General features: G+C 42.7%; 1 protein-coding gene across 1 annotated transcript in view; it reads left to right on the forward strand.

Annotated features, from left to right (window-relative positions):
* ZNF236 (zinc finger protein 236) overlaps positions 1 to 13,053 on the forward strand; it is a 95,940-nt gene that overhangs the window by 28,025 nt on the left and 54,862 nt on the right. Inside the window, exons 9-10 of the mRNA XM_077752733.1 lie at positions 7,187 to 7,459; positions 9,069 to 9,272. Coding sequence (XP_077608859.1) covers positions 7,187 to 7,459; positions 9,069 to 9,272 — 477 coding nt within the window. The remainder of the gene's footprint in view (positions 1 to 7,186; positions 7,460 to 9,068; positions 9,273 to 13,053) is intronic.

The following is a 13,053-nucleotide window of genomic DNA, read 5'->3' on the forward strand; positions in this document are numbered from 1 at the left end:
GTCCCCGGAGCCCCGCCGGCCCCGTCCCTGCCCCCGGAGCCCCGCCGGCCCCGTCCCTGTCTCCAGAGCAGTGTCACCATGGGAGGATGGGGAGAACTGCTCCCTGGACAGCTGCAGCTTGGGAGACCTTGGGGATCGTCTGGGAGAGCAACCCTCTGACGGTCCCCGCGTCCCAGCCCTGCAGAGCACCTGCTCTGGGGATGCCACGCGGGCAGGGAGCATCATGAGAGCAGGGAGCATTGGCGCAGAACAGCACTTTTCCTGCCCCCACTTCAGCTGCAGCGGGACTGGGGGCCCGGCCCAGGGGGCAGCTGAGCTTCGGGGAGATGCAGTTGCGCTCAGCGCTAATGCCAGCCATTTCCTTTTCCCTGCAGACTTGGCTTCCCCCTCCCCCTCATTCCCAAATGCACGTGCTTTATCCCAAGTCCGTTTTCAGACAGCCAGCACGGTCGCCTCTGCGTCAGCTTCTGCTGCCCCGAGGGCCGCGTGGCCGGTTAGAGGACGTGTCGTTGCGCTTGGGGCCCGTAGCTCTGACAGCATGTGTTTCAGCACCTGGTGTTGCGTCTGGAGCACTCCTGTCTCCATCCCTCCTCAGTGTGGCCCAGCCAGCTGCCAGTGACCGTCCCCTTCCATTTCCAGCTCCGGGAATCCAGCCAGGAAGTAGGCGGCATCCTCCCGCGGATCACTAAAAAACCTGGTAGATAGCGGGACTGGACACGGAAATTCTACTTGGTCCACTTTACCAACAAAGTCTGTCCCTTTGTGTACGATTTCAAATAAGTGGCCATGTGGCGTGTGGCCCAGCAGCCTATGTAGAAGCCCTGTCACTGGCCGTGAGGGCACACCTGTCACTTCTGAGCGGGTGTCCCACGGTTGTGTAAGGTCTGGAGCCGTGCAGGGCGTCTTTTTCCAGAGGTGCCCGCATCACACCACGACCCACTCGGCCGGTCGGAGGCCGGGGGGGGTCCAGCGGTTCAGACCTCCCTAGGAGTCACGTCCACAGCTGAGCAGCGTGAACGGGAGCAGCCGTCCCGACTGGGGCCGCGTGGGGAGACGCTCTGGAGCAGCAAGTACGGGAACACTTGGGCCACTTTACCTTGTTTAAAGTCTCTGTAGATTCAGTGTCTGACCTTGAATCCCGAGATAGAGCGTCTCCCTCAATGTTGTCGAACAGTAGTTAAGTCTGAGAGTTTGTGTTCAACTTGATGTTCCAGCAGAAAGCAAAACGACTCTCTGTGACTGTCGCTGTCTGTCCTCCGGGGCTGCACCTTCTGCGCGCACCTGCGGCCTCGGGGCGCACCTCCGGTTGCTAGAATAAGTCAGGGCCTTCGTCCAGCGTCTGAGCCAGCCCTTGGATTCGGTCCTAGAGCAGCCTGTCTGTCTGTCCCTCCCGCTGTCCTGGAGTTTGATGGCAATGGCTGTGCGCTCTGGCCCCGCAGAAGAACACACAGGCCTCTTCCCGTTGCTCGGTCCTGCCTCCCCTCTGCGGCGCCCAGGTCCTCGTCTGTGGTAGCAGCTTATGCCGGGACACGGCCGGCTGCGTCCCCAGCAGCTTCTCTTGTGTGGAAACCGACTCAGGCTTGAGGAGGACACCTCTAGGGCTCATTCTCCTTCATCCTTCTGGAAACCTTCCGCACTCGGCCTCCCAACGCGTCACCCTGTCTGCCTCCAGCTCTGCCTCTTCCTGACCCCACGAGACCTCTCACACTGTGGCCATTGGCTTCTTTGCCTGGTAAATGTATCTCCCAAAACTGTCCTTCGAATGCAGACTTTTTAAGATTTTGTTTTACGTTTTTTAAAATTAATCTCTACCTGTTGGCCAACGTGGGGCTCGATTCATCATGCCAACATCCAGAGTCGTACGCTGCACCCGCTGAGCCAGCCAGGCACCCCTGGAACGCAGACTTTTCTGAGTGCTCTTCCCCCCATGGGTGAGTCCCCACTGACGCCGGTCCCCGAGCTCTGCCGGCCGCTCATGCTGGGATCTCCACACCCGAGTCCCTCCATGGGTCGGGGCCTGCCTGCCGCAGGCATTGGCACGTGGTAAGCGCTCTCCTCCGAGTGGAGCGGGGAGGACAGACTCGTCGGAGAGAATCGCTCCCGGATTCTAGAATTACCCAGATGTCAACGTGTGCCTTGACTTTTCCACTTACTGGCACCTGACCTTGGGCAAGTTCTCTAACCTTCATCTGTGAGACGGGGCAGTGACAGAGTAAATGGGAGAGAACTGAGCGTGTAGGAATGTGGCTGGCACGTGGCGACTGCTTCATGGATGCATATATTTAAACATTATTTTTTAACCAGGTGAAACTTGCTTGTGCCCCATAATTCAAGATATAAAGCGGTGTGTGCAGTGAGAAGTCCCCTGTTCTTCCTTGACCTCCACATACCCCTCCCCAGGACAGCTGCTGTCACCGGGGGCCTGTGTGTCTTTTAAACAAGCACAGGCATGTTATTATATAGTACGTGTTTTAGTAGGTTGGAGGCCATACTGTGTATGTGTGTGTGTGTCTGTGTGTGTGTGTGTGTGTGTGAACATATATATACACAACTCATATCTATGTAATCTTTCTTATAGTTCACTTTTTTTCCACCTGAGATTTTAGAAAATGTCTAGAGATTATTCCGTTCTATGGATAAATACTTACATAGATTATTTGCAACCTTTTGCAAGTACAAGTGATAACAAATGTAAATTTATGTACGTTTACAAACCCTTTATGTACGTCGGTGTGTGTGTCCTCAGGTCAAGGATGTGGTCTTCTAGAACCAGGTTACAGACATCAACACCAGGGTAGTGGAATTGACCCACCCCACACATCTTGTTCAAGTTTCAGTACTGGTATCACCAGTGTGTTTCATAACAAAAGAGAAAATTTGGGTAAATGTTGCTGATTTTCTTTCCATGGCGGTCTCTCATTTATACCCTCATCCACAGTGCACTGGGGTGTCCGTTTCCTCATAGCCTTCTGAAGGGATCGTCATTAAAATTTGGGGATCCTTTTTACTCATCCAATAGGTTAAAATGGTTTCTGATTGCAGTTTTAATTTCATTTCTCTAATAAGGAGTAAAATGTTGAGCAACTTTTCATGTTAAAAGAGCCACTTGCCGGGGTGCCTGGGTGGCTTAGTCGGTTAAGCATCCGACTTTCGCTTGGGTCATGATCTCGCGGTTCGTGGGTTCGAGCCCCGCGTCGGGCTCTGTGCTGACTGCCAGCTCAGAGCCTGGAGCCTGTTTCAGAGTCTGTGACTCCCTCTCTCTCTGACCCTCCCCTGCTCACGCTGTCTCTCTGTCTCTCTCCTAGAAATAAATAAAACATTAAAAAAAAAATTTAAAAGGAAGATGTGTGTTTAAATCGAGTGGATGTTTAGAAAAAAAAATTATAAAAGAGCCACCTGCCTTTTTTCGTTAGACTCTTGGTATTTTTTATTTATTTGTTTATTTATGTATTTATTTATAAATATAGTTTATTGTCAAGTTGGTTTTCATATAACACCTAGTGCTCATCCCAACAGGTGCCTCCTCCATGCCCATCTCCCCCTTCCCCTTTCCTCCCTCTGCCCTGTTCCTCATCAACCCTTGGTTTGCTCTCTGTATCTGAGAGTCTCCTATGGTTTGCCTCCCTCTCTATTTGAAACTAATTTTTCCCCTTCCCCTCCCCAATGGTTTTCTGTTAAGTTTCTCAGGTTACACATACGAGTGAAAACATATGATATCTTTCCTTCTCTGCCTGACTTATTTCATTTAGCATAACACCCTCGAGTTCCATCCATGTTGCTACAAATGGCCAGATTTCATTCTTTCTCATTGCCATGGAGTATTCCATCGTATAGATAAACCACATCTTCTTGATCCATTCGTCTGTTGATGGACACTTAGGCTCTTTCCATGATTTGGCTATTGTGGAGAGTGCTGCTATGAACATTGGGGTACGTGTGCCCCTATGCATCAGCACTCCTGTATCCCTTGGGTAAATTCCTAGCAGCGCTATTGCTGGGTCATAGGGGAGTTCTATTGTTAATTTTTTGAGGAACCTCCACACTGTTTTCCAGAGGGGCTGTACCAGTTTACATTCCCACCAACAGTGTAGGAGGGTGCCCGTTTCTCCACATCCTCGCCAACATCTAGAGTTCTCTGATTTGCTCATGTTAGCCACTCTGACTGGCGTGAGGTGGTATCTCAGTGTGCTTCTGATTTGTATTTCGCTGATGATGAGGGATGCTGAGCATCGTTTCATGTGTTTGTTGGCCATCTGGATGTCCTCTTTGGAGAAGTGTCTGTTCATATCTTCTGCCCATTTCTTCACTGGGTTGTTTGTTTTCTGGGTGTGGAGTTTGGTGTGACTCTTGGTTTTTATTTGCCATAATACATTAAGGGTGATAGTATTTTGAGAACATATATTCTTTTTCATTTGTCTTTTTGAGTTAAAAGGGAAGAATGTTTTTTCTGTACCCAAATTGGTCAGTGTTTCACGAATTTTGGACTTCTGTGATACTTAGACTTCAACATGGACGTAATGGGAAATAACGTCCTTTATCTAATGCTTTCATACTTTTTTAAAATTTTAATGTTTATTTATTTTTGAGAGAGAGAGAGAGAGAGAGAGAGAGAGAGAGAGCACGNACCTCATGCTTTCATATTTTAAGCTAAATCTTTGACTCAATTTAATTTTTTGTTTTCAGATGGGCACCCCACTGTCCAAACACCATTTATGGAATAAGTCCTGTTTTCTCTACTGATAAATGCTGGGATACTGTTCTGTTCATTACGCTCTCAGACCTGTATGGGTTTTTTCTGGACTGTGTTCTGTGCATGAATTGGTCTTTCTATTCACGTGCACTGCTACCAGTGCGCTCTTGTGCCTGTGGCCTGGCCTTTTCCTGCTATACTTGACGATATGTTTCTGACGATTTTCACATACTTATTTTTTTCATGTGTAGTTTAGACTTGTCTGTTAAAGTTCCAAAACTCTGGTTTTTAAAAAAGTCCTTTTGGTATTTATATGTAAGTGATTTAACAAGTGAGAATTGATGTTTTTATAACTTTTAGTCTTTGTACCAAAGAATAGGGTGTGGATTTCCATTTATTCAGATTTTCTTTTCTTTTTATTTTTTTCATATTTTAGTAGTATTTTAAAATTTTATTTGGATTTTGCTTGTAGATATGATGTTGATTTCCGTGTATTAAAATGTGGGCTTCTTTCTGAGTTTTAAGTTTTTTAAGGCATATAATTGTATCATTTATAAATAATGCTTTTTACCTTTTCCTTTATAGTTAATGCTGTATATTTCCATATCATATCCAGTTTCACTGGCTTCTCTCATTAGAACACAGTAAATTCATGGCAGTGATAGTGGATTTTTCCCTGAGTGTAATAGGATTATTTTTAGCATTTTCCTGTTAAATGAAAACATACTGAGATTTGTTTGTTCAGCTCCTCCTGTTTTTAGACTTTTTAGAAGTTAAGACTAGATATTAAATTTTAGTAATTGCCTTTTCATCTTGAAGATGATGATAATGTATGTTTTTTCCTCTTATATTTATTAATATGTTTGAAGAGAAGATCACCTGTCCAGCACCAGGGAGAGTTGCCCTGTGGGAATGCAGATCTGGTTTTCCAGACCTTTCAGTTTGTCAGAGGGTCGAAAATTGGAATTTAATATTTTCGTAGCAGTGCGTGAGCCACACAGGACCTATGCAGGCCACGTGTGTGGAGACAGCTTTGGAGCCGCCAGTGTGTAATTTCTGTTCCAGTCCATCCCCAGAAATAATTAGAACCTGGGGACAGTTGAATGTTCTGTCATCTTAGATGGTTAAAGGTGCAGTTTTCATTTTTGCCTGGATGAACCTGATCACTGGGGGGTGGAGGATGGGGAGGGCGGTTTCCCAGGTTTATTAGCTCATAGATAACTTTAGTTCTCTCACCTTTTTATGCCTTGCTTTTTTGATTTGTCATAAGACCTTTAGGTAATTACTGCACTTTTATGAATTAATTTTTACCTGTTGGTTTTAAACAGCCTGAAGTTTCAGACTTTAATATAAACAGTATCACCATAAAAATAAATAAATGCTTTCTCCCATTTTTGAAGCCGCTTTCCTTATTTTCTCCTGTTTTCCATGTAGTTTGTGTGCGTTCCTGACTTCTGTTGTGTCACTGTTCTAAGAAAAGTGTAATTTTTTATTCTTTTACCTAACCTTATTTCTTGTGTTAGTCCTGCCAAGAGCATTGTCTTTGGGTAAAAACATTTTCTCTCCTTGTAGATTCCTTGCATTTCTAATAGTAGAAGGAAACAAAATATTTTTTCTCTACTAAAGCTGTGTCTATAATGCACAGTTAAATAGTTAAAATTTTCTGATGAATTTTATTAACCTGGCCAAAATCTTTATAATTTTAAGTGGGTTCTTGACCTCACTGTAAACACCTATTGAATTTCAGATGAATAGATCTAATCAACATTATAAAAGATAAAAAGTAGTTCTGCTGAATTTTTTGAAAAATTTTTATAATTTGGAAACCCTTTTGCCTATTATATTTCTGTTAATTCATGTGATTTTTTTTTCTTTTGATAGGAATAGTTTTAAACCTGATTGAAAGTTGAATGGTAATATTTAAAGTTACAAAAGAGTCTTTTATATTTGATCCTGAACTATTTCTTGGTCATATCTATTCATTTATGAAATGCCTTTTGACAATGTGAGAATTCACGGTCTCCCTGTTACTTGCATGTGTATTACTTTTTATTCATGATGCCTGACAGGCTCAAACAGTGCTTCCTCCCCCTTCTCCTCATCCTCTCGGAGTTAATGTTGGGTTTGTTTGGTCACACGTGCTTCTATTCAGATGTACAGTGGCCTGAATTTGTCCATGCCATTGATTTACATGTACTACCTGTCCAGTTAGCGCTCTTCCGCCCCTCAGGCTTTGATTTTTGTTCTCATGTGACTGTTAAGATTTTCTGCAGGATTCAGTCATAGTCTTCAATAATTCCAGTGCTTATGAAAATTTCGACTTTTTTCATAAATGATCAGATGTCCTCTGCTGTGGCAAGAACGCGCATAGCTCTTTAATAGGTTTGCTGCTGTGTCACTAGCCGCAGAGAGACATTCAAGCGCCTTGACAGTGGCTAGAATGCACGTGGGCCAGACAGGCCACGCTGGACTGGTTTTGTTGTCTTTCGGCCCCAGGTTCGATCCGCGAGGAGAACGGTGTCCGATGGCATGTGTGTCCCTACTGCACCAAGGAGTTCCGGAAGCCTAGCGACCTGGTGCGCCACATCCGCATTCACACCCACGAGAAGCCCTTCAAGTGCCCGCAGTGTTTCCGCGCCTTTGCCGTGAAGAGCACGCTGACCGCCCACATCAAGACCCACACGGGCATCAAGGCGTTCAAGTGCCAGCACTGCATGAAGAGCTTCTCCACCTCGGGGAGCCTCAAAGTGCACATCCGCCTGCACACAGGTGCGGCCTGGGGCTCCCTTCCCGTCACGTGGGGCCGCAGGGTGTGCTGCCAGGAGCCGAGCTGCTCTCCGAAGCGGCCGTGACCTCCGTAGGCGAGGCTCCGGGTGTAAGCTGGGACGCAGGGCGGAGGGACTCGGGTGCTGGTGGAGCCGGGAAGCACTAAACACTAGCACTCGAGATGAACACAGGAGGCAGAGAGCCAAGACAGGGGTGCTTGGGGGCCACCACGTTTAGAGGTGGAGGAGGCGTGGTGGGTCTTTGTTAGGAGGAGACCCCTGGGTGGGGGGGGGCATTTGTGCTGAGGCCTGGGGCAGGGAGGGGAAGTCTAACACCCCCTCCGCCTTTCACATTTGTGTCGTCAGTATGAAGGCACGAACGCAGTCATATTTAGGCTGTAATTTCGTTTAGAATAGTTTTGTTGAGATATATTCACAGGTCATAAAATGTACTCTTTTAAAGTGAATTCAAGAGTCACTTTATTCAGAATTGTGCAACCATCCCTACTATCTANTTCCTGGGCTGAGCTGATCATGTGGATGAGTATTTGAAGAAGCTGAAAGTCAGTTTTGTTATATGCCCTTCTTTGGAATCTCCGTTTTCATTTACTAATAAAACTGTAAATGAAGGAAATTCCTTCAGGAAAGAGAACTGATGGTAGGAAATTGTTGAAAGGACGTTATTACTATCATCAGCAGCATTATTACTATTTACAGTCGCTAACAACTACCATTTAGTGCTTGTTACTAAATGCTTAGAGCTCCTAAGCGCTGGTTAAACATTAGTGTCTACAATCCCGGCAGCCAGCCTGGAGGCAGACGTTTTTCCACATTACAGATGATAATTTGAGAGAGAGCAGTCTTACTGCCCTGGAGTATTCTTAGGTACTGAATATTTGAATATTTGAAGGTTTAACTATTTTATGATGCAAGGATAACAAATGTTCTTTTTTACTTAAAATGATCTTTTTTAAAAAAATTAAAAAAAATTTTTTTAATATTACTTATTTCTGAGAGAGAGAGAGAGGCAGCATGAGCAGGGGAGAGACAGAGAGAGAGGGAGACAAGGAATCTGAAGCAGGCTCCAGGCTCTGAGCTAGCTGACAGCACAGAGCACGACGCAGGGCTTGAACTCACAAACCATGAGATCATGACCTGAGCCGAAGTCAGGTGCTTAACTGACTGAGCCACCCAGGTGCCCCTAAAAAACTTTTTTTTAGCATTTATTTTTGAGAGACAGAACATAAGTGGGGGAGGGGCAGAGAGAGAGGGAGACACAGAATCTGAAGCAGGCTCTAGGTTCTGAGCTGTCAGCACAGAGCCTGATGTGGGACTCGAACTCATGAACCATGAGATCATGACTTGAGCCAAAGTTGGAGGCTTAACCGACTGAGCCACCCAGGCGCTCCTAAAATGATCTTAATACACACCTTAACATCTGCAGGACGCACTGTATGCAGACAGGGAAACAGCTGCACGATGTCCATGAAGCTGTACGCATGAAGTGACAAAATAGTCAAATCAGTATTAAAGCACTGGAATTTTATGTTAGCATGAATTGTTGAGATATATTTTCGTGAAGTAATTCTACAACGTACTTTTATTTTTATTAGGAGTCAGACCTTTCGCTTGTCCTCACTGTGACAAAAAGTTTCGGACCTCAGGCCACAGGAAGACCCACATTGCTTCTCACTTTAAACACACGGAGTTAAGGAAGATGAGGCACCAGCGTAAACCCGCAAAGGTTCGCGTCGGCAAGGCGAACCTTCCGGTCCCTGATATCCCTTTGCAAGAACCTATTCTCATAACTGACGTAGGTAAGAACCTCTTCCCTTTGGACTTTGCAAAGCATATATGAATGTCATGGTCTATGTAGGGAGACAGTTTAGTATGTTGCTAATGATGTTTTTGTTCAGCACTTTTGCTTTATGGCCTGGTATGTTCCACAACCAAAATCCTAGTTCTGTCTGAACTACTGCCCAAATTGTGTTCTTGGTTAAGAAAGAAAGGTTGTGTACAAGTGAAGTCCTCACTGAAGATTGATTTCTGCCTCAATGGAACCATCGGTGTGGACAAGGGTTCTTTATGTGAAATACATAGTGCACTTTGTTATTTTCATCTTAACATCCCTACGTGGTAGGTAACAGGTTTTATATGGGCTGCTGTAATCTTTGGAGAAAAAAGGGAAACTGCTAGCTTTTAAGGCTTTTTTTTTATGCTTAATGTTATTAAGGTTAAAGTATGATTTTATTAACTAAAAGAAAACACTGCTTATGAGAATCTTCATCATAACGATTTTTACTAACTAAAAGAAAACACTGCTTATGAGAATCTTCGTCATAACGATTTTTACAAGTGCTAAACAAAATTAAAGAAAACTTCATTAAATTTTGTGCTAAAACTTACATTTTTAAAGAATTTCTTTTAATGTTTTATTTATTTTTGAGAGAGAGAGACAGCAGGAGTAGGGGAGGGCTAGAGAGAGAGGGAGACACAGAATCTGAAACAAGCTCCAGGCCCTGAGCTAGCTGACAGCACAGAGCCCGACGCGGGGCTTGAATCCACTAACTGTGATATCATGACCTGGGCCAAAGTTGGAGGCTTAACCGACTGACCACCCAGGCACCCCTAAAACTTATATTTTTATACAATTTCTGTATTTTATTGTGTCTTAGGCAAGATAATCCAGTCCCTGAACAAAATTCACATCCAAGTATAATTTAATATAAAGGTTTATCAAAAAACCATTTAAACTGATCAAAAATCATGAATTTTTAAAAAAGTTTATTTATTTGTTTTGAGAGAGAGAGAGAGAGAGAGAGAGAGAGAGAGAGCATGCGCGCGCATGAGCAGGGGAGGAGCAGAGAGAGAATCCCAAGCAGACTTTGCGCTGTTAGTGTAGAGCCCATTGTGGGGCTCGAACTCATGAACTGAGTGGAAGCCGAGAGTCAGACACTTAAAACAACTGAGCCACCCAGATGCTCCTCAGCAATCATGAATCTTTAAAAAAAATCATGAATCTTTAAGAGCATACCATCACATATATAAGCCAAAAATAATTACAAGAAAGGAGAAATATTCAAATTCGAAAGTATAGTGAAAATTCCTCAATTAGATTAATTTAACTAAACGGTGAAACTGAAGAGGATCCGAGGTATACATCTGTATAAAAAGAGTTGTTTAATAGCTTTACAGAATCTTGTACTCTATAATATGTACCCTTTTAAATATGCATGGAATAGAAGTTGGTCAAATATTAGGATATGGAAAAACTTCAAATTTTCGAAAGTAGAAATTGTACAGGACATAATCTTTGATTATAGCTCAGTGAAAACATAATAGAGAATAGCTAAATGTGTTAGCTGTAGTTCAGATAGCTGACACATTTGAAAATTTAGACAAAATGGATCTTTTGTAGAATCGTGTTCTTCTCTCGTAATTGACTCTGGAAGAAATGGAAAACCCCAAAACAGATGGTAGATTGGAGGTCATCCTCCCCAAAGTGCCATTCTCTGTTGATTTTATGTATGAGTTGTTCTGAGCTTCCTAGAAACTATAATTCTTAGAGTATTAATTGTTCAAACCTTAGAAACTGATCAAAGCTCCCGTGGAGGTTAGAATACCCTGATGTCCTTGTCCACTTTTGGTAGCTCAGAAAACAAAACAACACACCAGTTTCATTTAATGTGTATATGATCTCACCATAATCTATAGGTTCTCAATGTTTTGTGTCATTCCTGAAACGCAGAAAAGTCTCTGAAAGTCAGGACAGATTCAACATTTGTTTAGTGGCCCTAGAATTATCCTTCATGCTTTTAGAGTTATCCTCCAATTACCAGTTTTTTTAGGTTGCCATTAATCAAATTAAACACCTGTGGGTTTCTTGACTTTAAGTTTCTACTTAGTTACACTCCAGTCCTGATACTCCAGACTTTTTCCCAGGTTAAAATAGGGTACATTTTAATTGTTGGTTTCACAGATAACTGGGAAACCAAACCTAGACCAAATTAATGGCAGCAGAATTTGGTCTGTGTTGAGTGAGACACATGAGGGAAATGATTCATATAGAGAGGGCTTCCCATTGTAGAATGTAAAATGTTGTAAATAATTATTTTCATGCTTAATGTCATTATTATTTATATTTTTGTCTGTCTCTTCTTTCAGACTCTGAGCTCCTCAGGGGCCCTGTAGAAAAGACGTTACTTTAATAACCTTTGGGGGACAGATTTTGATAAAAATGTGACAGGAAGGATTTTTAGCACAGATAAAGTTATAGTTATCCGACTTCGTTAGGAGATGAGGTGTTCTAGTCCAGCCTAGTTACTTCAAACACAATATGTCATTTAGACTAACATTGTCACTTAGGAAACTTAGAATGCATTAAAACTACCTTAGCAAGCAATTTAGTCTGCCTATTAAGGAGGCACAGTTGGTGGTATGGTACCATACAGTCATAAAAACTTTTAGAGTTGTGTAGGAACTTTAGAAGAGTCATTCCAGAACTTCTCTACATTCTTCATTTGTACAGATATAAAAACTAAGCTCTAGAAAGGGTTATGATGTTGCTTTTACATTACACAACTAGTTTGTGCTCATGGTAGATCTAGAATTCTGGATGTTCTGACTTCTAGACCAGGGTTGTGTTAAGCAAAGTTCACTTCTTCTGTACATGCATTACCATTGCACTCCCAGGCACAGAATTATGGGAGAGCACACCATGATCTTCACGTGGTCATTGTATCTTGGTATCAAGCACCCGTAATTTTTACTGAACTTCAATATTGTTTAGTTTATTGTACATTAGGGATTGTATTTCACTAGTAATGTTCCCTTGTACTCTAAATGTTTTTTCTTTGAATTCAAGAACTAAAGTTTAAATATGATAATGTGCAGATTAAGGACGTATTGGAGTCATAGGTGATCATGATATTCAGAGGGAGCTCATTATCATCATAAAAAGCTGAGAAAGATCATTACCACCAGACCTTCTTATAAGAAACACTGAAGGGATTTCTTTAAGTGCAGGCAAAAGAACAATAATTAACATCATAAAACATAAAATGATAGCATGAATCTCACTGGTGAAGGTAAGTCTGTAGTCATAGTTAGATTCTGCATTATGGCAATAGTGGTATACACTTTACTCACAACTCTAATGTAAAAGTTAGAAAAAAAAGTTGTAAAAATAACCGTAACTATAGGCATCTGTAGTTACATAGTATAAAAAAACTTAAGTTTTATCAGCAATAATCTAAAATGTGAGAGAGAGGAGAAGTAAAATTTATGGATTCTTTTGAAGTTATTATCTGTTTAAAATGGTGTGTTATAAGTTTAAGATAGTCTATGTAAGCCTCATGGTAACCACAAGGGAAAATCCTACAGTAATCATGCAAAAGAACATGGTAAAGAACTTAAAACATATCGAGGCATCAAAACACAAAAAGATAGCAGGATAAGAAAGCAAGGAATATTGGATTCAGAAACAGTGAACAAAATGGCATTAATGAGTCCTTACCTATCAATGATTACTTTAAATGTAAATGGATTAAATCCTCTCATTAAAGACACAGAATAGCTAAAGGGAAAACAAAACAAGAT

Source organism: Crocuta crocuta, unplaced genomic scaffold (assembly GCF_008692635.1).
Source record: "Crocuta crocuta isolate KB4526 unplaced genomic scaffold, BGI_CrCroc_1.0 scaffold101, whole genome shotgun sequence".
Taxonomy (NCBI): Eukaryota; Metazoa; Chordata; class Mammalia; order Carnivora; family Hyaenidae; genus Crocuta; species Crocuta crocuta.